The 26482-nt window shown below is 46.5% G+C and overlaps 1 protein-coding gene across 2 annotated transcripts in view; it reads left to right on the forward strand.

The window, feature by feature from the left end:
- The first annotated feature begins 2032 nt into the window (after window positions 1–2032).
- The window catches only part of PARN (poly(A)-specific ribonuclease), a 338956-nt gene continuing 314506 nt past the window's right edge, over window positions 2033–26482 (forward strand). The window contains exons 1-2 of one of the 2 annotated variants that reach the window (XM_063934320.1): window positions 2033–2183; window positions 5699–5776. In XM_063934320.1, the coding sequence (XP_063790390.1) occupies window positions 2165–2183; window positions 5699–5776 (97 nt within the window). In that variant the 5' untranslated portion in view covers window positions 2033–2164. The remainder of the gene's footprint in view (window positions 2184–5698; window positions 5777–26482) is intronic. The other variant, XM_063934319.1, reaches the window with a different exon arrangement.

The following is a 26482-nucleotide window of genomic DNA, read 5'->3' on the forward strand; positions in this document are numbered from 1 at the left end:
CTGAACCCCACATCTTAGAAGAAGCAATAAGATAAGAGATTTTCTGTATAATGAGCCTTTTGTATCCAATTGTATGACTTACAAATATTATTCTATGTATGCACCTGCTTGTTAAGAAAGAATATAATGCTTGACGCCACCCAAAATAATCCAGAGACTGCTTGACGCGATTGCTGTAAACGTGTCTGTACTCTCCCAGCGCTGATACTTATGGGACTTCTGATACAGACATATAGTACTCTGGTCGCCAGTGATCCAAGAGTTATTACAGATCCATCACTATGCACTGGCAGACATGGGCCAGCGTGAAAGGCAGCATTTCAGGAATAACCCAGGTCCATCCTGCAGTGTGAAAAGGGTAACTGAACACAGCTTGAATCTCTGTGTCTGACCTGGGATTTTGGTCTGAAAGCAGTATACGGGGCCCATTTATCAAACAATATTTCTAATTATTTCCTCGAAAAGACCAGTTTTCGGGGATTAACCGCAAATATTAGGTATACCCTGAATGTATGTAGGAGGTACAGGAGCAGTTTTTTCGATACCTGCTGTGATTCCTGAATTCTTGCTGGCAGCCGCATCCCCCATAGATTCTGCCAGATTTATGTGAAGCATTCCGGAGATTGACTCCTGCAGCTACGGCAATCTGAACATCGCGGTAGCCCATTGTAGTCTATGGGTTACACATCGCGGGTGTAGATTCGGAGGGTTCCCCCTCCAACAGAAATGGCCGCTAAGCATGTGCGGTTAAGCGCACTGCATCTGAACCCATGTGCACTGCATCTATTCACCACTGCTCTTCCCAGTAGAGCAGCGGGTGGGAGGTGGGCCTACTAACTCCCCCGTCCCCGCACTCGGGACACTGCGGCCCACAGATGAGACGATGGGTGAAAAATAGGACTGTTCTGCCAAAATCAGGAAAGTTGGGAGGAATGCGGTAGGCGTATGAGGCCACATCTACTGTATATAAGCAGTCTTCTATCTACCCCTCCCCTTCTTGTCTTTTTTTTCCTTTTACTGTAACCCCCCCAAAAAAAAGACTCAATAATAAAGTTTAAAAGAAATAATAAGTCTTGAAAAGATAATTGTAATTGAGGGGGACATGTACTAAGCAGTGATAAAAGTGGAGAAGTGAGCCAGTGGAGAAGTGGCCCATGGCAACCAATCAGCTGCTCTGTATATGTTTATAGTATGCAAATTTTAAATGTTTCGTCAATGCTGATTAGTTGCCATGGGCCACTTCTCCACTGGCTCACTTCTCCACTGTTATCACCGCTAAGTACATGTCCCCCTTAATAGCAAATTAAAAAGTTAGAACAGTTTGCATTGTAACCTGTTTACTGATCTGAAAGACCATACCTTCCAACTGTACCCTTTTATTATGGTCTGTACCGAATTTTGGCTCTCCAAACTTCCATTGAAAGTATAGGAAAAATTACGTGGCCACGCCCCCTTTACTAATTTGTACCGATTTTTATGTGTGAAATGTTGGAGGGTATGAAAGACATGTCACCGTCACTGTGTCTACGAAGGGAAACTAGACACTACCATGTCACCATAAAGGGACGTACTCATGTGACGGCAGACAGTGATGAAACGGTAGTGTCTAGTTTACCTTCGTGGAGAGGACCTTTCCCATAACCCCCTGTGTCCATGTCACAATCTATTTAGAATAGCGAGCGAAGCGAGACACTGAGCCTGAAGCGTGGCGAGCGCAGCGAGTGTCCAATGCTGCATATACATTTTTTTTTTACCCCAAACGAACTGAGAACGAAGAAAACATTTAGCTGCTGTAAGGGCGGAAGTCCTCTCCTGCCCTCTCCTTTTGTCACTTCCAGGTCCTGAGCACGAAGGTAACACAACCGTGATGAAACGTACACAATAGCGGCCATACAGGCGCCCGCGCCCGTCACCATGGCAACACAGTAGCCGTACTTCGCCCATTAATACAGTGTACGGCGCAGCCGCAGCTATGGGCGTGACGTCACAAAAGCGTCACCCACTGCTCGCAGCCTGTGCTGTGATTGGCTGTTGTCTGCACACTCGCCGACCCGCTTACTCGCCCTGGCTCCTGCTGAGGAGCCCCGGAAGTGATACCCCGGGGAGGAGTTAAAGGGCCACCGGGGTTACGTATCTTGGCTGTGCTGGTGCGAGGATTGCAGGCATGGAAGTCACCCGGAGCAGTGAGTGCGCTCTGTGTTGTGTCCCGTGCAGTATGTTTGGCCCACTTGCGTAGTATGGTACCCCACTGACAGAGATGGTTCATATTATAGATAGTAGCTAGTCCGCATGTTGCTCCCAGAAATCCAAGTCCCATCATTAGTGTTAACTCTGATTGACAGGGCATTCCGCGATTTGTAGTTAGGCAATATCTGTAGACCCAGTTTCAGATGTAATGCTAATATTAGCACGTTTTAAACTGAGATTGCATTTGCCCTGAACAAACTACGTATTATTGTTGATGATAGTAATAACAATATCTGTAGTTTGAGCAAGGTATTGTGTCTGTGAGTTTACACTGCGTTTTCATGTATTAACTTTTACCGTCAGCCTCACCATGTTCCATAGAATGTACTGATAGATCTGCACTTGAATTAGGAGTGTTGAGATTCATAGTTATGTGATAGCGCACACATTTTGCAGCACTTTACAGAGAATATTTTGTTCACATAAGCCCCTGCCCCCAGTGGAGCTTGCGATCTATATTCCCTAACCCATGTAACCACGTATACATTAGGGTTCATTTATATGTCACAGTCTAATTATCCTACCCATATGTTTTGGGAGGAAAAAGTAGTGCCGGGAGCAAACACATGCAAACCTAAAAAGAACATACAAACTCCATACAGTTAGGACCACAATGGGAATTTAGCTCAAGACTTCTGTGCTTTGAGGCAACAATGCTAACCACTATGCCAAATCTGCGTAACCTATTTGAACAAAAAGTTGTTCATTTGGGCATATAGACATCAACTGGTACATTGTTGCCAATGTAAGAAACCCTATAGGTGATCCAACAAGTGAGCTATATGTGACACTACCTACAAAAGCTTCTACACTTTACTCCTGTGTACATATTATGACTATATGCTTCTAGCCACTTCCTATGAAATTACGTTGAATGAAGACCGGTGTTTGAGCATTTAATGGGTCTGTTATGTAGCCCATACATCAATTGGGTGAATCACAAATTCCCAGATGCCAATCCAATCAGCCGCTCGGTGGACTATGATGAACGGCAAACTCGGGTTATAGCGGAATACAACTTGCTTAAAATCCGGGTTAGCTGTTTTTCAATCATTTTTGGGTCTGAAGCAGCTAGTTGAATTTGTCCAACATGCATTTTGCTAATTTTTAAAAACAATCATTGGGACGATGCAGGATTGTGTGAAGTGATTGCTGATGTATGGTACCAATACATCAGAGGCCCCGATCCACAGATCGGTGCTTAATAAAGGCATTGAAAATGTTGATATTCAAGCAATGTACGCTGTGACTTATTGAAATCTGTGGAGTGCCGCCCACCTCTATCTTCTTGCTAGATTATTATAATATATTATAATCTAGCAAGAAGGTGGAGCTGGGCGGCACTCCACGGATTTCAATAAGTCAGTGTACTTTGCTTGAAAGTCAACGTTTTAGATGCCTTTTATTAAGCACCTTTCGTCAGGATAAGGTGATATAAAACAACGTTTACCTTTAGAACACCCAGTGCAAGTGAAAAACACATGGTCACAGCTGCCCCTGGTACTTCCTGTTCCGTGCGAAAATTACGTCATCTGTCCCGGCTAGGGGGGACAGAACTAGTTGAGGGAGAGATATATAATATGTCCCTGTAAATGAATAATCTGACCACCAGGGCTGTGGAATCTGCGTGCAAGGTGTGCATATGCATTTTTTTTTTCCCCTTGGAGGCAAAGTATTGATTGGGGATACATTCTGCATGCACATATTGGTCAGCTCTATATTTACACTGCATTTTAGAGTTGGGATAGCTCGCACCTGCATAACAACTTTACGTTATATGCCGGAGATGGCTTGTTGACTGAATTGAGGGCTGTGAGAGACTGGTGTGAAATATGGATCTTACACCAAGAATAGGCTGGTTCACCCTTGTGATGGTGACTATCAAAGGACATGTACAGATACAAGAAAGGTGCATTACGGAGTTTCGCATGAGTGGACTCCTCTTTGTAGACCTTTCAATAATAAAATCAGGACGGTCATTTTGAATGTGGCTTTTTAAACAGAACCTTTGCTGAGGTCTTGATTTTCGTAAAGATGACCTGTGGAAAATTTATCCCAGAAAATTTCTAATAAAGGGGAGGGGGTGTTTCTACATGCTACACCTTGGTGAATCCCCCCTCAGGTACACAAGTGTCCTCATACATCTTTGCTGTAATCTCACAAAAGAGACCCTCTTGTCTTGGCACACCCGGTCCCTTGAGACTCTGATAGCGTCAGGTGTCTTTTTTGCGTCTTCCCCCCCCCCCCCCCCCCCAAAAAAAAATAATGTTGGCGTTTTTGCTTAGAGTGTCTGCACAGCGATGATGTGAACATCACTGGAAGGAAAATAGCTCCGTGCATACACACTGAGCGATTTTCCCTGTGCCCAGTGATATTCACGGGGGAGAAGCACTTTCTACAATAGGAGACTGTGGAAAGTGCTTCACTTGGCTGTTCAAACAGCCCATCGGATGGCAGCCGCCAGCGATGATGCTGGAGCGCGCATCAGGGCTCATTGCCCGGCCATTCACACTGTCCGAGTTTGAGCTCAAAGTATCTCAAAATGCCAAAAGTGAGCTACTTTCACCTCAAAATCGGATAGTTTGTATGGGCCTCTAGACGCCACACAATGCAACTAGGACACAACTGAAGACACTGCTGATTAATATGATATGTAACACTTTATTTCCGCGTACGACTGAGTTCCTGAATGTGCATACGAATGCTATGATGCAGCGACCATAGGTTTTTTTCATACCAACAGGCAGATTTATTAAGCTTGGTGAAGTGATAGTGTAAGGTGATGAAGGACCAGCCAATCGGATCTTAACTGCCATGTTACAGGCTGGGTTTGAAAAATTACAGTTCTTTATCACTTCACCCAGCTCAATAAATCTGCCCCCAAGTTCTGTTGCGCTTCATATACAGACTCGCACACAGATATACAAGTGTTGCATATCAAATTAACCCGCACAGTCTGCTTGTTTGTCCTATCTGGATTGCGTTGCAACTTAGATACATTTTCAGCAAAAATAGATGGCAAACATTAGTGGAGTTGCATGGGACCGGTCAACTCACTATGTCAGGCATATCCCGCTGTATGGTGTACTGAGACTAGAATGTATGAGGACATACTGTACCCATGAAGTAATTCAGCTTGCTAACCGTAAAGTCTGCAGCACCATATTGGTGGCCAAATATTTGTTACCACGTAAAAATGTCTGTGTACTTAGGTAGTGTGAGATTGGAGGTACAGTGATTGCAGCTTTTAATTGGCCCTCATCCTCATATCCCATCCACATGTGGCTGTTGCCTTGAGTAGTGAGATTATTAACAGGATTCTGGGAGAAATAGCTTCACAGAGCAGTCCCTGGGGGAGGGTTGTTGGTTGTGGGGAACCAGTACCTTTATAAATGGCAATGTGGCATTAGGAATTGTTCTAAACCTAATTTTGACTTTTTACTTTTATCAGATTTTAAGGACCATTTACCAAAAGTTTATCAAGCAATTGAAGACGCAGACTTCTTGGCCATTGACGGAGAATTTTCAGGTTTGCTTCTACACCGTTTTCATAATGTCTTCAAATAAGTTTATTAAAAATGAAATTGTTGAATTAACACCAAGCAAATACTATTAATCGCTGCCTATACATATCTTTTAAGGTAATGGTCTGCCTTTACATGACCACTTCACACTTTTTTACGATATAGCACTTTAAAGTAATTTCAAATTCACAATTGGCATTTATCTATTTATGCCTCATCCCAGACTTTGTGCTTCAGTCACATTTTTTCATATTAGATTGTACGCTCTCACAAGCAGGAATTATTGTTGTACTAATGCAGTGCTTTCTAATGTTTAGACTAATGTGGGCAATACATCAGCGTATGATTCCCTGATTCCCCAATCTTATCAGCATCCATCGATGATCGGCGAGCTGTTGGTGAATCAGGGAAATTCTGCATGTTAAAACTGATCACTGATTTTCACTGATCACTGAAATTCACTGATCCCGATCATTTTTTGGATATCTGCAAATCGTGCTGGCTTTGGCAGAACAAAGAATTGGGGTATTCATAACTGATGGTTTGATGTTTCTGTACAAAACTGCAGGAAATAATGGATCTATGCAAATCCTGTAATAAGTTTTGAAGCTGCTCTTTAGATGAAGAGTTTAAATGTAAATGTTGCATTAGAATCTATACTGAGTATACTCTATACCAGGGCTGGCCAAACCTGTCCTCGAGATCTACCAACAGTTCACATTTCTCTGACGTCCTAGTGGATGCTGGGGACTCCGAAAGGACCATGGGGAATAGCGGCTCCGCAGGAGACTGGGCACAAAAGTAAAAGCTTTAAGACTACCTGGTGTGCACTGGCTCCTCCCCCTATGACCCTCCTCCAAGCCTCAGTTAGATTTTTGTGCCCGAACGAGAAGGGTGCAGTCTAGGTGGCTCTCCTGAGCTGCTTAGAAAAAAGTTTAGTTTTAGGTTTTTTATTTTCAGTGAGACCTGCTGTCAACAGGCTCACTGCATCGAGGGACTAAGGGGAGAAGAAGCGAACTCACCTGCGTGCAGAGTGGATTGGGCTTCTTAGGCTACTGGACATTAGCTCCAGAGGGACGATCACAGGCCCAGCCATGGATGGGTCCCAGAGCCGCGCCGCCGTCCCCCTTACAGAGCCAGAAGAGCAGAAGAGGTCCGGAAAAATCGGCGGCAGAAGACGTCCTGTCTTCAATAAGGTAGCGCACAGCACCGCAGCTGTGCGCCATTGCTCTCAGCACACTTCACACTCCGGTCACTGAGGGTGCAGGGCGCTGGGTGGGGGCGCCCTGAGACGCAATATAAACACCTTAGGGGGCAAAAAATGCATCACATATAGCTCCTGGGCTATATGGATGCATTTAACTCATGCCTGTTTTTCCATAAAAAAGCGGGAGAACGGCCGCCGAGAAGGGGGCGGAGCCTATCTCCTCAGCACACTGGCGCCATTTTTCCTCACAGCTCCGTTGGAGGGAAGCTCCCTGACTCTCCCCTGCAGTCCTGCACTACAGAAACAGGGTAAAACAAGAGAGGGGGGGCACTAAATTGGCAGATAAATCTATACAGCAGCTATATAAGGGAAAAACACTTATATAAGGTTATCCCTGTGTATGTATGTATGTATATATATATATATATATATATATATATATATATATATATATATATAGCGCTCTGGTGTGTGCTGGCAAACTCTCCCTCTGTCTCCCCAAAGGGCTAGTGGGGTCCTGTCCTCTATCAGAGCATTCCCTGTGTGTGTGCTGTGTGTCGGTACGTTGTGTCGACATGTATGAGGAGGAAAATGGTATGGAGGCGGAGCAATTGCCTGTATTAGTGATGTCACCCCCTAGGGAGTCGACACCTGACTGGATGGTCTTATGGAAGGAATTACGTGATAGTGTCAGCACTTTACAAAAGACTGTTGACGACATGAGACAGCCGGCAAATCAGTTAATACCTGTACAGGCGTCTCAAACACCGTCAGGGGCTCTAAAGCGCCCGTTACCTCAGGTGGTCGACACAGACCCAGACACGGACACTGACTCCAGTGTCGACGGTGAGGAAACAAACGTATTTTCCAGTAGGGCCACACGTTACATGATCACGGCAATGAAGGAGGTTTTGAACATTTCTGATACTACAAGTACCACAAAAAAGGGTATTATGTGGGGTGTGAAAAAACTACCCGTAGTTTTTCCTGAATCAGATGAATTAAATGAGGTGTGTGATGAAGCGTGGGTTTCCCCCGATAAAAAACTGCTAATTTCTAAAAAATTATTGGCATTATACCCTTTCCCGCCAGAGGTTAGGGCGCGTTGGGAAACACCCCCTAGGGTAGATAAGGCGCTCACACGCTTATCAAAACAAGTGGCGTTACCGTCTCCTGATACGGCCGCCCTCAAGGAACCAGCTGATAGGAAGCTGGAAAATATCCTAAAAAGTATATACACACATACTGGTATTATACTGCGACCAGCAATCGCCTCAGCCTGGATGTGCAGTGCTGGGGTGGCTTGGTCGGATTCCCTGACTGAAAATATTGATACCCTGGACAGGGACAATATATTATTGACTATAGAGCATTTAAAGGATGCATTTCTATATATGAGAGATGCACAGAGGGATATTTGCACTCTGGCATCAAGAGTAAGTGCGCTGTCCATTTCTGCCAGAAGAGGGTTATGGACGCGACAGTGGTCAGGTGATGCGGATTCCAAACGGCATATGGAAGTATTGCCGTATAAAGGGGAGGAGTTATTTGGGGTCGGTCTATCGGACCTGGTGGCCACGGCAACGGCTGGGAAATCCACCTTTTCTCTAACGTCCTAAGTGGATGCTGGGGACTCCGTAAGGACCATGGGGAATAGCGGCTCCGCAGGAGACTGGGCACATCTAAAGAAAGCTTTAGGACTATCTGGTGTGCACTGGCTCCTCCCCCTATGACCCTCCTCCAAGCCTCAGTTAGATCTCTGTGCCCGAACGAGAAGGGTGCACACTAGGGGCTCTCCTGAGCTTCTTAGTGAAAGTTTTAGTTTAGGTTTTTTATTTTCAGTGAGACCTGCTGGCAACAGGCTCACTGCATCGAGGGACTAAGGGGAGAAGAAGCGAACTCACCTGCGTGCAGAGTGGATTGGGCTTCTTAGGCTACTGGACATTAGCTCCAGAGGGACGATCACAGGCCCAGCTTGGATGGGTCCCAGAGCCGCGCCGCCGGCCCCCTTACAGAGCCAGAAGGCAGAAGAGGTCCGGAAAATCGGCGGCAGAAGACGTCCTGTCTTCAACAAGGTAGCGCACAGCACTGCAGCTGTGCGCCATTGCTCTCAGCACACTTCACACTCCGGTCACTGAGGGTGCAGGGCGCTGGGGGGGGGGGCGCCCTGAGACGCAATAAAAACACCTTGGATGGCAAAAAAATGCATCACATATAGCTCCTGGGCTATATGGATGCATTTAACCCCTGCCAGAATACATAGAAAAACGGGAGATAAGGCCGCCGAGAAGGGGGCGGAGCCTATCTCCTCAGCACACTGGCGCCATTTTCCCTCACAGCTCCGTTGGAGGGAAGCTCCCTGGCTCTCCCCTGCAGTCACTACACTACAGAAAGGGTTAAAAAAGAGAGGGGGGCACAAATTAGGCGCAGTATTAACTATACAGCAGCTATAAGGGGAAAAACACTTATATAAGGTTATCCCTGTGTATATATATAGCGCTCTGGTGTGTGCTGACAAACTCTCCCTCTGTCTCCCCAAAGGGCTAGTGGGGTCCTGTCCTCTATCAGAGCATTCCCTGTGTGTGTGCTGTATGTCGGTACGTTTGTGTCGACATGTATGAGGAGAAAAATAATGTGGAGACGGAGCAGATTGCCTGTAATAGTGATGTCACCCCCTAGGGGGTCGACACCTGAGTGGATGAACTGTTGGAAGAAATTACGTGACAGTGTCAGCTCTGTATAAAAGACAGTGGTTGACATGAGACAGCCGGCTACTCAGCTTGTGCCTGTCCAGACTTCTCATAGGCCGTCAGGGGCTCTAAAGCGCCCGTTACCTCAGATGGCAGATATAGACGCGACACGGATACTGACTCCAGTGTCGACGGTGAAGAGACAAATGTGACTTCCAGTAGGGCCACACGTTACATGATTGAGGCAATGAAAAATGTTTTACACATTCTGATAATACGAGTACCACCAAAAAGGGGTATTATGTTCGGTGAGGAAAAACTACCTGTAGTTTTCCTGAATCTGAGAAATTAAATGAGGTGTGTGATGATGCGTGGGTTTCCCCCGATAACAACTGATAATTTCTAAAATGTTATTGGCATTATATCCTTTCCCGCCAGAGGTTAGGGTGCGTTGGGAAACACCCCCTAGGGTGGATAAAGCGCTCACACGCTTGTAAGGGCTCTTCCTTCGCCTGAGATGGCCGCCCTTAAGGATCCTGCTGATAGAAAGCAGGAGGGTATCCTAAAAGGTATTTACACACATACTGGTGTTATACTGCGACCAGCAATCGCCTCAGCCTGGATGTGCAGTGCTGGGTTGGCGTGGTCGGATTCCCTGACTGAAAATATTGATACCCTAGATAGGGACAGTATATTTTTGCCTATAGAGCATTTAAAAGATGCATTTCTATATATGTGTGATGCACAGCGGAATATTTGCCGACTGGCATCAAGTCTAAGTGCGTTGTCCATTTCTACCAGTAGAGGGTTATGGACACGTCAGTGGTCAGGTGATGCGTATTCCAAACGGCATTTGGAAGTATTGCTTTATTAAGGGGAGGAGTTATTTGGGGTCGGTCTTTCAGACCTGGTGGCCACGACAACAGCTGGGAAATCCACGTTTGTACCCCAGGTCGCCTCTCAACATGAGAAGACGCCGTATTATCAGGCGCAGTCTTTTCGTGGACAAGCGGGAAAAAGGTTCCTCATATCTGCCCCGTGACAGAGGGAGAGGAAAAAGGCTGCAGAAATCAGCCAGTTCCCAGGAACAGAAACCCTCTCCTGCCTCTGCCAAGCCCTCAGTATACGCTGGGGCTTTACAAGCAGAATCAGGCACGGTGGGGGGCCCGTCTCAATGAATTTCAGCGCGCAGTGGGCTCACTCGCAAGTAGACCCTTGGATCCTTCAGGTGATATCTCAGGGGTACAAATTAGAATTCGAGACGTCTCCCCCTCGCCGTTTCCTAAAGTCGGCTTTACCGATGTCTCCTTCTGACAGGGAGACAGTTTTGGAAGCCATTCACAAGCTGTATTCCCAGCAGGTGATAATCAAGATACCCCTCCTGCAACAGGGAACGGGGTATTATTCCACACTGTTGTGGTACCGAAGCCAGACGGCTCGGTGAGACCGATTCTAAATCTAAAATCTTTGAACACTTACATACAGAGGTTCAAATTCAAGATTGAGTCACTCAGAGCAGTGATTGCGAACCTGGAAGAAGGGGACTACATGATGTCTAGGGACATCAAGGATGCTTACCTTCATGTCAAAATTTACCCTTCTCACCAAGGGTACCTCAGGTTTATGGTACAGAACTGTCACTATCAGTTCAGACGCTGCCGTATGGATGGTCCACGGCACCCCGGGTCTTTACCAAGGTAATGGCCGAAATGATGATATTCCTTCGAAGGAAGGGAATTTTAGTTATCCCTTACTTGGACAATTCCCTGATAAGGGTAAGATCCAGGGAACAGTTGGAGGTCTGTGTAGCACTATCTCAGGTAGTGTTGCGGCAGCACGATTGGATTCTCAATATTCCAAAATCGCAGCTGGTTCCGATGACGTGTCTTCTGTTCCTAGGGATGATCCTGGACACAGTCCAGAAAAAGGTGTTTCTCCCGGAGGAGAAAGCCAGGGAGTTATCCGAGCTAGTCAGGAACCTCCTAAAACCGAGCCAAGTCTCAGTGCATCAATGCACAAGGGTTCTGGGTAAAATGGTGGCTTCCTACGAAGCAATCCCATTCGGCAGATTCCACGCAAGAACTTTCCAGTGGGACCTGCTGGACAAATGGTCCGGGTTGCATCTTCAGATGCATCAGCGGATAACCCTGTCACCAAGGACAAGGGTGTCCCTCCTGTGGTGGTTGCAGAGTGCTCATCTTCTAGAGGGCCGCAGATTAGGCATTCAGGACTGGGTCCTGGTGACCACGGATGCCAGCCTGCGAGGCTGGGGAGCAGTCACACAGGGAAGGAATATCCAGGGCTTATGGTCAAGCCTGGAGACATCACTTCACATAAATATCCTGAAGCTAAGGGCCATTTACAATGCTCTAAGCTTAGCAAGACCTCTGCTTCAAGGTCAGCCGGTGTTGATCCAGTCGGACAACATCACGGCAGTCACCCACGTAAACAGACAGGGTGGCACAAGAAGCAGGAGGGCAATGGCAGAAGCTGCAAGGATTCTTCGCTGGGCGGAAAATCATGTGATAGCACTGTCAGCAGTATTCATTCCGGGAGTGGACAACTGGGAAGCAGACTTCCTCAGCACGACCTCCACCCGGGAGAGTGGGGACTTCACCCAGAAGTCTTCCACATGATTAAAAACTCGACAGGTATTGCGCCAGGTCCAGGGACCCTAAGGCAATAAGCTGTAGACGCTCTGGTAACACCGTGGGTGTACCAGTCAGGGTATGTGTTCCCTCCTCTGCCTCTCATACCCAAGGTACTGAGATTGATAAGATGGAGAGGAGTAAGCACTATATTCGTGGCTCCGGATTGGCCAAGAAGGACTTGGTAACCGGAACTTCAAGAGATGCTCACGGAGGATCCGTGGCCTCTACCTCTAAGAAGGGACCTGCTCCAGCAAGGACCCTGTCTGTTCCAAGACTTACCGCGGCTGCGTTTGACGGCATGGCGGTTGAACGCCGGATCCTGAAGGAAAAAAGGCATTCCGGATGAAGTCATCCCTATCCTGATCAAAGCCAGGAAGGATGTAACCGCAAAAACATTATCACCGCAATTGGCGAAAATATGTTGCGTGGTGCGAGGCCAGTAAGGCCCGACGGAGGAAATTCAACTGGGTCGATTCCTACATTTCCTGCAAACAGGAGTGTCTATGGGCCTGAAATTGGGGTCCATTAAGGTTCAAATTTCGGCCCTGTCAATTTTCTTCCAAAAAGAACTAGCTTCAGTCCCTGAAGTTCAGACGTTTGTAAAAGGGAAACTGCATATACAGTCTCCTTTGGTGCCTTCAGTGGCACTTTGGGATCTCAATGTAGTTTGGGTTCCAAAAGTCACATTGGTTTGAACCACTTAAATCTGTGGAGTTAAAATATCTCACATGGAAAGTGGTCATGCTGTTGGCCCTGGCCTGGGCCAGGCGCGTGTCAGAATTGGCGGCTTTATCCTGAAGAAGCCCTTATCTGATTTTCCATTCGGACAGGGCGGAATTGAGGACTCGTCCTCATTTTCTCCCTAAGGTGGTTTCAGCGTTTCACCTGAACCAACCTATTTGTGGTGCCTGCGGCTACTAGGGACTTGGAGGACTCCAAGTTGCTAGACGTTGTCAGGGCCCTGAAAATATGTTTCCAGGACGGCTGGAGTCAGGAAATCTGACTCGCTGTTTATCCTGTATGCACCCAACAAGCTGGGTGCTTCTAAGCAGACTATTGCTCGTTGGATTTGTAGTACAATTCAGCTTGCACATTCTGTGGCAGGCCTGCCACAGCCAAAAATCTGTAAATGCCCACTCCACAAGGAAGGTGGGCTCATCTTGGGCGGCTGCCCGAGGGGTCTCGGCTTTACAACTTTGCCGAGCAGCTACTTGGTCAGGAGCAAATACGTTTGTAAAATTCTACAAAATTGATATCCTGGCTGAGGAGGACCTGGAGTTCTCTCATTTGGTGCTGCAGAGTCATCCGCACTCTCCCGCCCGTTTGGGAGCTTTGGTATAATCCCCATGGTCCTTACGGAGTCCCCAGCATCCACTTAGGACGTTAGAGAAAATAAGAATTTACTTACCGATAATTCTATTTCTCATAGTCCGTAGTGGATGCTGGGCGCCCATCCCAAGTGCGGATTGTCTGCAATACTTGTACATAGTTATTGTTACAAAAATCGGGTTATTATTGTTGTGAGCCATCTTTCAGAGGCTCCTCTGTTATCATGCTGTTAACTGGGTTCAGATCACAAGTTATACGGTGTGATTGGTGTGGCTGGTAAGAGTCTTACCCGGGATTCAAAATCCTTCCTTATTGTGTACGCTCGTCCGGGCACAGTATCCTAACTGAGGCTTGGAGGAGGGTCATAGGGGGAGGAGCCAGTGCACACCAGATAGTCCTAAAGCTTTCTTTAGATGTGCCCAGTCTCCTGCGGAGCCGCTATTCCCCATGGTCCTTACGGAGTCCCCAGCATCCACTACGGACTATGAGAAATAGAATTATCGGTAAGTAAATTCTTATTTCTCTAACGTCCTAGTGGATGCTGGGGACTCCGTCAGGACCATGGGGAATAGCGGCTCCGCAGGAGACAGGGCACATCTAAAGAAAGCTTTTAGGATCACATGGTGTGTACTGGCTCCTCCCCCCATGACCCTCCTCCAAGCCTCAGTTAGGTTTTTGTGCCCGTCCGAGCAGGATGCAATCTAGGTGGCTCTTCTAAAGAGCTGCTTAGAAAAAGTTTTTTTAGGTTTTAAATCTCAGTGAGTCCTGCTGGCAACAGGCTCACTGCATCGAGGGACTTAGGGGAGAGATTTTCAACTCACCTGCGTGCAGGATGGATTGGAGTCTTAGGCTACTGGACATAGCTTCAGAGGGAGTCGGAACACAGGTCATCCTGGGGTTCGTCCCGGAGCCGCGCCGCCGACTCCCCTTACAGATGCTGAAGATCGGAGGTCCGGAAACAGGCGGCAGAAGACTCTTCAGTCTTCATGAAGGTAGCGCACAGCACGGCAGCTGTGCTCCATTGTTGCTACACACTTCTCACTGACCAGTCACGGAGGGTGCAGGGCGCTGCTGGGGGCGCCCTGGGCAGCAATATTAAATACCTTTAGTGGCAAAGAATACATCACATATAGCCATTAAGGCTATATGTATGTATTTAACCCAGGCCAGATTTCTCAAAACCCGGGAGAAAAGCCCGCCGGATAAGGGGCGGAGCTTATTCTCCTCAGCACTCAGCGCCATTTTCCTGCTCAGCTCCGCTGTGAGGAAGGCTCCCAGGACTCTCCCCTGCACTGCACTACAGAAACAGGGTAACAAAGAGAAGGGGGGCATAAATTGGCGATATTTATATATTAAAAGCGCTTATAACAAAAACAACACCTTTTAGGGTTGTTTATATACATTTATAGCGCTTTTGGTGTGTGCTGGCAAACTCTCCCTCTGTCTCCCCAAAGGGCTAAGGGGGTCCTGTCTTCGATTAGAGCATTCCCTGTGTGGCTGCTGTGTGTCGGTACGTGTGTGTCGACATGTATGAGGACGATGTTGGTGTGGAGGCAGAGCAATTGCCGGTAATGGTGATGTCACCCCCTAGGGAGTCGACACCGGAATGGATGGCTTTAGTTATGGAATTACGTGATAATGTTAGTACATTACAAAAGTCAGTAGACGAAATGAGACGGCCGGAAAACCAGTCAGTACTGGCTCAGGCGTCTCAGACACCGTCAGGGGCTGTAAAACGTCCCTTACCTCAGTCAGTCGACACGGGTACCGACACAGATGAATCTAGTGTCGACGGTGAAGAAACAAACGTATTTTCCAACAGGGCCACACGTTATATGATCACGGCAATGAAGGAGGCTTTGCAGATCTCTGATACTGCTGGTACCTCAAAAAGGGGTATTATGTGGGGGGTGAAAAAACTACCTGTAGCTTTTCCAGAATCAGAGGAATTGAATGACGTGTGTGATGAAGCGTGGGTTAACCCAGATAGAAAACTGCTAATTTCTAAGAAGTTATTGGCATTATACCCTTTCCCACCAGAGGTTAGGACGCGCTGGGAAACACCCCCTAGGGTGGATAAGGCGCTCACACGTTTATTAAAGCAAGTGGCGTTGCCGTCTCCTGATACGGCCGCCCTCAAGGATCCAGCGGATAGGAGGCTGGAAACTAACCTGAAAAGTATATACACTCATACTGGTGTTATACTGCGACCGGCAATAGCCTCAGCCTGGATGTGCAGTGCTGGGGTAGTGTGGTTGGATTCCCTGACTGAAAATATTGATACCCTGGATAGGGACAGTATTTTATTGACTCTAGAGCAATTAAAGGATGCGTTTCTTTATATGCGAGATGCTCAGAGGGATATTTGTACTCTAGCATCAAGAGTAAGTGCGATGTCCATATCTGCCAGAAGAAGTTTATGGACGTGACAGTGGTCAGGTGATGCGGATTCCAAAAGGCATATGGAAGTGTTGCCATATAAAGGAGAGGAATTATTTGGGGTCGGTCTATCGGATCTGGTGGCCATGGCAACTGCCGGCAAATCCACTTTTTTACCTCAGACCCCCTCCCAACAGAAAAAGACACCGTCTTTTCAGCCGCAGTCCTTTCGCTCCTATAAAAACAAGCGAGCAAAAGGACAGTCTTATCTGCCGCGAGGCAGAGGAAAGGGTAAGAGAGGGCAGCAAGCAGCCCCTGCCCAGGACCAGAAGCCCGCCCCGGGTTCTACAAAGCCATCAGCATGACGCTGGGGCTTTACAAGCGGACTCAGGAGCTGTGGGGGGTCGACTAAAGATTTTCAGCAATCAGTGGGCTCGCTCACAGGTGGACCCGTGGATCCTGCAGATAGTATCTCAGGGTTACATGTTGGAGTTCGAAAGGTCTCCCCCTCGCCGGTTCCTAAAGTCTGCTTTACCAACGTCTCCCTCAGAAAGGACGACGGTATTGGAAGCCATTCACAAGCTGTATTCTCAGCAGGTGATAGTCAAGGTACCCCTCCTACAACAGGGAAAGGGGTATTATTCCACACTATTTGTGGTACCGAAGCCGGACGGTTCGGTAAGACCTATTCTAAATCTGAAATCCTTGAACCTGTACATACAGAAATTCAAGTTCAAGATGGAGTCACTCAGAGCAGTGATAGCGAATCTGGAAGAAGGGGACTTCATGGTGTCCCTGGACATAAAAGATGCTTATCTGCATGTCCCAATTTACCCCTCACACCAAGGGTATCTCAGGTTCGTGATACAAGACTGTCATTATCAGTTTCAAACGCTGCCGTTTGGTTTGTCCACGGCCCCTCGGGTCTTTACCAAGGTAATGACCGAAATGATGGTTCTTCTACGAAGAAAAGGCGTATTAATTATCCCTTACTTGGACGATCTCCTGATAAGGGCAAAGTCCAGAGAACAGCTGGAAGTCGGTGTAGCACTAACCCAAGTAGTGCTTCAGCAACACGGGTGGATTCTGAATCTTCCAAAATCTCAATTGACCCCGACAACACGTCTGCTGTTCCTGGGAATGATTCTGGACACGGTTCAGAAAAAGGTGTTTCTCCCGGAGGAGAAAGCAAGGGAGTTATCCGAACTGGTCAGGAACCTCCTAAAACCAGGAACTGTGTCAGTACATCAATGCACAAGAGTCCTGGGAAAGATGGTGGCTTCTTACGAAGCAATTCCATTCGGCAGATTCCATGCACGAACATTTCAGTGGGATCTGCTGGACAAATGGTCCGGATCGCATCTGCACATGCATCAGCGGATAACACTGTCACCAAGAACAAGGTTGTCTCTCCTGTGGTGGTTGCAGAGTGCCCATCTGTTAGAGGGCCGCAGGTTCGGCATACAGGACTGGGTCCTGGTGACTACGGATGCCAGCCTACGGGGCTGGGGAGCAGTCACACAGGGAAGAAACTTCCAGGGTGTATGGTCAGACCTGGAGACGTCTCTTCACATAAATATACTGGAGCTAAGAGCGATATACAATGCTCTAAGCTTGGCAAAACCGCTGCTTCAGGGTCAGCCGGTGTTGATCCAGTCGGACAACATCACGGCAGTCGCCCACGTAAACAGACAAGGCGGCACGAGAAGCAGAAGAGCAATGACGGAAGCTGCAAGGATTCTTCGCTGGGCGGAAAATCATGTCATAGCACTGTCAGCAGTGTTCATCCCGGGAGTGGACAACTGGGAAGCAGACTTCCTCAGCAGACACGACCTTCACCCGGGAGAGTGGGGACTTCATCCGGAAGTTTTCCACATGATTGTGAACCGTTGGGAAAAACCAAAGGTGGATATGATGGCGTCTCGCCTCAACAAAAAACTGGACAGATATTGCGCCAGGTCAAGAGACCCTCAGGCAATAGCTGTGGACGCTCTGGTAACACCATGGGTGTACCAGTCAGTGTATGTGTTTCCTCCTCTGCCTCTCATACCAAAGGTACTGAGAATTATTCGGAAAAGGGGAGTAAGAACAATACTAGTGGCTCCGGATTGGCCAAGAAGAACTTGGTATCCGGAACTTCAAGAGATGCTCACGGAGGATCCGTGGCCTCTACCTCTAAGAAGGGATCTGCTTCAGCAGGGACCTTGTATGTTCCAAGACTTACCGCGACTGCGTTTGACGGCATGGCGGTTGAACGCCGGATTCTAAAAGAAAAGGGCATTCCAGAGGGAGTTATTCCTACCTTGATTAAGGCTAGGAAGGAAGTGACCGCACAACATTATCACCGCATTTGGAGAAAATATGTTGCGTGGTGTGAAGCCAAGAAGGCCCCAACGGAAGAATTTCAATTGGGTCGATTCTTACATTTCCTGCAGGCAGGATTGTCTATGGGCCTCAAATTGGGGTCTATTAAAGTTCAAATTTCGGCCTTATCAATCTTCTTCCAGAAGGAATTGGCTTCAGTGCCTGAAGTACAAACTTTTGTCAAGGGTGTACTACATATACAGCCCCCGATTGTGCCCCCAGTGGCACCGTGGGATCTAAACGTAGTTTTGGATTTTCTCAAATCTCATTGGTTTGAGCCTCTCAAATCTGTAGATTTGAAGTATCTTACATGGAAAGTAACCATGCTACTGGCCCTGGCTTCAGCCAGGAGAGTTTCAGAGTTGGCGGCTTTATCGTACAAAAGCCCATATCTGATTTTCCATTCGGACAGGGCAAAACTGCGGACACGTCCTCATTTTCTCCCTAAGGTGGTTTCGGCTTTTCACTTGAACCAGCCTATTGTGGTGCCTGCGGCTACTAGCGACTTGGAGGACTCCAAGTTACTGGACGTTGTCAGAGCATTAAAAATATATATTTCAAGGACAGCTGGAGTCAGAAAATCTGACTCGTTGTTTATATTGTATGCACCCAACAAGATGGGTGCTCCTGCGTCTAAGCAGACGATTGCGCGTTGGATCTGTAGCACAATCCAACTTGCACATTCTGTGGCAGGCCTGCCACAGCCTAAATCTGTAAAGGCCCACTCCACAAGGAAGGTGGGCTCATCTTGGGCGGCTGCCCGAGGGGTCTCGGCATTACAACTTTGCCGAGCAGCTACGTGGTCAGGGGAGAACACGTTTGTAAAATTTTACAAATTTGATACTCTGGCTAAGGAGGACCTGGAGTTCTCTCATTCGGTGCTGCAGAGTCATCCGCACTCTCCCGCCCGTTTGGGAGCTTTGGTATAATCCCCATGGTCCTGACGGAGTCCCCAGCATCCACTAGGACGTTAGAGAAAATAAGAATTTACTTACCGATAATTCTATTTCTCATAGTCCGTAGTGGATGCTGGGCGCCCATCCCAAGTGCGGATTGTCTGCAATACTTGTACATAGTTATTGTTACAAAAATCGGGTTATTATTATTGTTGTGAGCCATCTTTTCAGAGGCTACTTCGTTTGTTATCATACTGTTAACTGGGTTCAGATCACAAGTTGTACAGTGTGGCTGGTATGAGTCTTACCCGGGATTCAAGATCCTTCCTTATTGTGTACGCTCGTCCGGGCACAGTACCTAACTGAGGCTTGGAGGAGGGTCATGGGGGGAGGAGCCAGTACACACCATGTGATCCTAAAAGCTTTCTTTAGATGTGCCCTGTCTCCTGCGGAGCCGCTATTCCCCATGGTCCTGACTGAGTCCCCAGCATCCACTACGGACTATGAGAAATAGAATTATCGGTAAGTAAATTCTTATTTTTCTGCCACTCTGATCCTTATTTCAGTGCTGTTTACTGACGCAGCTATGTTTATGCACCCTCTACTTGTCTTATGTATTGAACTGTAAGCTGTAAGTCACTGTCTTCATGTTTTGCTTATTTGTTTACTCTGTAATTGTACGCTGTGGATCCCATGTGGCGCCATATAAATGATGATAAATGCCGGGATGCAATCACATTGTGAAAGCGTGCTCGATGTGGTTGCAACGCTTGCACAGATGGCCGATCTGTGCTTACGCATTTTTGCTACTAATATGGAATAACCCCCTACATGCAGATATGCAAGCTAACACTGTCCTAGCTTAATATTTGCTTTTTGAAGGATGATATTTTGGCACAAATTGTCCAATTAAGGGGTGTATTCAATGCATTGTCTGATCCTTCCCGTCGGAAAGGATCCAACAATGCAGTATTCAATTTGCGGCCAAATCCGACAAGTCGGAATTGCCAACCTGTCGAGAAAAACGTCAGCCCCATTGAATAGGTCGAATCACTATTCGACCTGAAGAAGTCGAAAACTGACGTCTTTTCGACAAGACGGCAGTTCCGACAAGAATAGAATACATCCCTAAATATACAAGGCCCAAACAATAATTGTTACAACACAAAATGGTACTGTTTAGCCTCGGTTTAGAATAGCCATTGATGATTGGCATCCTGTTCAGTATTTTTTTTTCTTTTTCAGGTTTTTTTTTTTCTCCTCAGACAGTACTCGGTTGTTTAGCTTAGTGACTGACTTGCCCTTTTCCTTTTCAAACTCAAATTGTTACCTTTTATGACGAGGCTGAAGTTAGCTTCTTATTCAGCCAGCTTCTTATTCACTTCTTATTCGGCTCCAGCTTCTTATTCACTTCTTATTCTGCTCCATCTTCTTATTCAGAAATTATTATATTAAAATAAATTAAATAAGGATAGATCACTAAGTTAACATTGCATAAACTTCAAATAGTGTCCCTTACACCAATTTACATGATATTTTGCAATAAACAAAAATGATTTAGGCATGAAAATGGTGGTAAAGCGGGCACAGACACCAGATTTCATCATTTTGAATAAGAAGCTGTAGCTGTGCAAAGGTTAAACAGCGTTGGTCAAAAGATTTGATACTTGAAACTCACACAGGGTGGTCACTTACATATCACCCACTTGCAGTTTGTCTTGACCAACAAGCATTTGGGCATGAAAATGGTGGTAAAGCGGGCACAGACACCAGATTTCATCATTTTGAATAAGAAGCTGTAGCTGTGCAAGGGTTAAACAGCGTTGGTCAAAAGATTTGACACTTGAAACTCACACAGGGTGGTCACTTACATATCACCCACTTGCAATTTGCCTTGCCCAACAAGCATTTGGGCATGAAAATGGTGGTAAAGCAGGCACAGACACCAGATTTCATCATTTTGAATAAGAAGCTGTAGCTGTGCAAGGGTTAAACAGCGTTGGTCAAAAGATTTGACACTTGAACCTCACACAGGGTGGTCACTTACATATCACCCGCTTGCAGTTTGTCTTGACCAACAAGCATTTGGGCATGAAAATGGTGGTAAAGCGGGCACAGATACCAGATTTCATCATTTTGAATAAGAAGCTGTAGCTGTGCAAGGGTTAAACAGCGTTGGTCAACAGATTTGACACTTGAATCTCACACAGGGTGGTCACTTACATATCACCCGCTTGCAGTTTGTCTTGACCAACAAGCATTTGGGCATGAAAATGGTGGTGAAGCGGGCACAGACACCAGATTTCATCATTTTGAATAAGAAGCTGTAGCTGTGCAAGGGTTAAACAGCGTTGGTCAAAACATTTGACACTTGAAACTCACACAGGGTGGTCACTTACATATCACCCACTTGCAATTTGCCTTGACCAACAGGCATTTGGGCATGAAAATGGTGGTAAAGCGGGCACAGACAACAGATTTCATCATTTTGAATAAGAAGCTGTAGTTGTGCAAGGGTTAAACAGCGTTGGTCAACAGATTTGACACTTGAAACTTACACAGGGTGGTCACTTACATATCACCCACTTGCAAGTTGCCTTGACCAACAAGCATTTGGGCATGAAAATGGTGGTAAAACGGGCACAGACACCAGATTTCATGATTTTGAATAAGAAGCTGTAGTTGTGCAAGGGTTAAACAGCGTTGGTCAACAGATTTGACACTTGAATCTCACACAGGGTGGTCACTTACATATCACCCACTTGCAAGTTGCCTTGACCAACAAGCATTTGGGCATGAAAATGGTGGTAAAGCGGGCACAGACACCAGATTTCATCATTTTGAATAAGAAGCTGTAGCTGTGCAAGGGTTAAACAGCGTTGGTCAACAGATTTGACACTTGAAACTTACACAGGGTGGTCACTTACATATCACCCACTTGCAAGTTGCCTTGACCAACAAGCATTTGGGCATGAAAATGGTGGTAAAGCGGGCACAGACACCAGATTTCATCATTTTGAATAAGAAGCTGTAGCTGTGCAAGGGTTAAACAGCGTTGGTCAAAAGATTTGACACTTGAAACTTACACAGGGTGGTCACTTGCATATCACCCACTTGCAATTTGCCTTGACCAACAGGCATTTGGGCATGAAAATGGTGGTAAAGCGGGCACAGACACCAGATTTCATCATTTTGAATAAGAAGCTGTAGCTGTGCAAGGGTTATACAGCGTTGGTCAACAGATTTGACACTTGAATCTCACACAGGGTGGTCACTTACATATCCCCCACTTGCAAGTTGCCTTGACCAACAAGCATTTGGGCATGAAAATGGTGGTAAAGCGGGCACAGACACCAGATTTCATCATTTTGAATAAGAAGCTGTAGCTGTGCAAGGGTTAAACAGCGTTGGTCAACAGATTTGACACTTGAAACTTACACAGGGTGGTCACTTACATATCACCCACTTGCAAGTTGCCTTGACCAACAAGCATTTGGGCATGAAAATGGTGGTAAAGCGGGCACAGACACCAGATTTCATCATTTTGAATAAGAAGCTGTAGCTGTGCAAGGGTTAAACAGCGTTGGTCAAAAGATTTGACACTTGAAACTTACACAGGGTGGTCACTTACATATCACCCACTTGCAATTTGCCTTGACCAACAGGCATTTGGGCATGAAAATGGTGGTAAAGCGGGCACAGACACCAGATTTCATCATTTTGAATAAGAAGCTGTAGCTGTGCAAGGGTTATACAGCGTTGGTCAAAAGATTTGACACTTGAAACTTACACAGGGTGGTCACTTACATATCACCCACTTGCAATTTGCCTTGACCAACAGGCATTTGGGCATGAAAATGGTGGTAAAGCGGGCACAGACACCAGATTTCATCATTTTGAATAAGAAGCTGTAGCTGTGCAAGGGTTAAACAGCGTTGGTCAAAAGATTTGACACTTGAAACTTACACAGGGTGGTCACTTACATATCACCCACTTGCAATTTGCCTTGACCAACAGGCATTTGGGCATGAAAATGGTGGTAAAGTGGCACAGACACCAGATTTCATCATTTTGAATAAGAAGCTGTAGTTGCGCAAGGGTTAAACAGCGTTGGTCAACAGATTTGACACTTGAAACTCACACAGGGTGGTCACTTACATATCACCCACCTGCAATATTCCTTGACCAACAAGCATTTGGGCATGAAAATGGTGGTAAAGCGGGCACAGACACCAGATTTCATAATTTTGAATAAGAAGCTGTAGTTGTGCATAGTGATGTGCACCGGACATTTTTCGGGTTTTGTGTTTTGGCTTTGAATTCGGTTCCGCGGCCGTGTTTTGGATTCGGATGCGTTTTGGCAAAACCTCCCTGAAAATTTTTTGTCGGATTCGGGTGTGTTTTGGATTCGGTTTTTTTTTTACAAAAAATCCCCTGAAAAACAGCTGAAATCATAAAATTTTGGGGTAATTTCGATCCCATAGTATTATTAACCTCAATAACCATAATTTTCACTCATTTCCAGTCTATTCTGAACACCTCACACCTCACAATATTATTTTTAGTCCTAAAATTTGCACCGAGGTCGCTGGATGACTAAGCTAAGCGACCCAAGTGGCCGACACAAACACCTGGCCCATCTAGGAGTGGAACTGCAGTGTCAGACAGGATGGCAGATTAAAAAAATTGTCCCCAAACAGCACATGATGCAAAGAAAAAAAGAGGCGCAATGAGGTAGCTGTGTGACTAAGCTAAACGACCCAAGTGGCTAACACAAACACCTGGCCCATCTAGGAGTGGCACTGCAGTGTCAGACAGGATGGCAGATTAAAAAAATTGTCCCCAAACAGCACATGATGCAAAGAAAAAAAGAGGTGCACCAAGGTCGCTGGATGGCTAAGCTAAGCGACCCAAGTGGCCGACACAAACACCAGGCCCATCTAGGAGTGGTACTGTAGTTTTCTAGCGAGAGGATGAGTGCTTCCATCCTCATGTGAAGTTGAACCACTAGCCATGAACATAGGCCAGGCCCTCAGCCGTTCCTTGCCACTCCGTGTCGTAAATGGCACATTGGCAAGTTTACGCTTCTCCTCAGACGATTTTGATTTATATTTTTGGGTCATTTTACTGAGCTTTATTTTTTTGGATTTTACATGCTCTCTACTATGACATTGGTCATCGGCCTTGGCAGACGACGTTGATGGCATTTCATCGTCTCGGCCATGACTAGTGGCAGCAGCTTCAGCACGAGGTAGAAGTGGATCTTGATCTTTCCCTATTTTACCCTCCACATTTTTGTTCTCCAATTTTTAATGTGTGGAATTATATGCCAGTAATATATCAATAGCAATGGCCTACTACTATATATACTGCGCACAAAAACTTAAATGCACCACAGGTATGGATGGCTAGTATACTTGACGACACAGAGGTAGGTAGAGCAGTGGCCTACTGTACCGTACTGCTATATATTATATACTGGTGGTCAGCAAAATTATGCACTGTCCTACTACTATATATATACTGCGCACAAAAACTTAAATGCACCACAGGTATGGATGGATAGTATACTTGACGACACAGAGGTAGGTAGAGCAGTGGCCTATTGTACCGTACTGCTATATATTATATACTGGTGGTTAGCAAAATTATGCACTGTCCTACTACTATATATATACTGCGCACAAAAACTTAAATGCACCACAGGTATGGATGGATAGTATACTTGACGACACAGAGGTAGGTAGAGCAGTGGCCTACTGTACCGTACTGCTATATATTATATACTGGTGTTCAGCAAAATTATGCACTGTACTCCTATATACTACAATGCAGCACAGATATGGAGCGTTTTTCAGGCAGAGAACGTATAATACTGGTGGTCACTGGTCAGCAAAACTCTACACTGTCCTCCTCCTATATAATACTGGTGGTCCCCAGTCCCCACAATAAAGCACACTGAGCACAGATATTTGCAGCACACAGAGCACAGATATGGAGCGTTTTTCAGGCAGAGAACGTATAATACTGGTGGTCACTGGTCAGCAAAACTCTGCACTGTCCTCCTTCTATATAATACTGGTGGTCCCCAGTCCCCACAATAAAGCACACTGAGCACAGATATGGAGCGTTTTTCAGGCAGAGAATGTAGATATTTGCAGCACACTGAGCACAGATATTTGCAGCACACTGAGCACAGATATTTGCAGCACACTGAGCACAGATATTTGCAGCACACTGAGCACAGATATTTGCAGCACACTGAGCACAGATATTTGCAGCTCACTGAGCACAGATATTTGCAGCACACTGAACAAACTGAGAGAACGCCAGCCACGTCCTCTCCCTATCATCTCCAATGCACGAGTGAAAATGGCGGCGACGCGCGGCTCCTTATATAGAATACGAATCTCGCGAGAATCCGACAGCGGGATGATGACGTTCGGGCGCGCTCAGGTTAGCCGAGCAAGGCGGGAGGATCCGAGTTTGCCTCGGAACCGTGTAAAATGGGTGAAGTTCGGGGGGCTTCGGATTCCGAGGAACCGAACCCGCTCATCACTATGCAGAACTACAGCTTCTTATTCAAAATGATGAAATCTGGTGTCTGTGCCCGCTTTACCCCTATTTTCATGCCCAAAAAACAAATGGAAAAGCGCTAGAAATCTGTAGTAGATATATTTTGTTTTTTATTTAAAAGAATTTTTTTTTTATATCACATATAACAAACCATTTGATACTGGCCAGCACCATTCACACATATAAAATATGCTCCATAGTCTAAAAATTATCTCCTATATAATAGCCCAGATCTGTGACTTTGTGACTCATTTGCTAACGCTGGGCGGAGTCACAACACTGGGCGGAGTTAGTCAAATGAGTCACAGATCTGGGCAAATCTATAGGAGACTAGGAGCAGAAGCAGATGGTATGGGCATGGCACAGGCAGGGGTGCATACCTCCCAGCTTTCTTCAGGCAGAAGGAGAGGGACACACAGGCAGCGAAAAGGGGGCGTGGCCAACGACAAGGGGAGTGGCTTCACGGGAGGGCCCCCGTTTTCGTCAGTGAGGGGGCATGCCCAGCGCTCTGTGAGCTGCTGGCATGCCTCCAGGGGCGGATTATGAGTCCGGGGGGCCCAGGGCACTTGAGACGGGGGGCCCTATCTCATTGCTGTGACTGCTGGGGGTTTGGGGGCGT

Source organism: Pseudophryne corroboree, chromosome 7 (assembly GCF_028390025.1).
Source record: "Pseudophryne corroboree isolate aPseCor3 chromosome 7, aPseCor3.hap2, whole genome shotgun sequence".
Lineage (NCBI taxonomy): Eukaryota > Metazoa > Chordata > Amphibia > Anura > Myobatrachidae > Pseudophryne > Pseudophryne corroboree.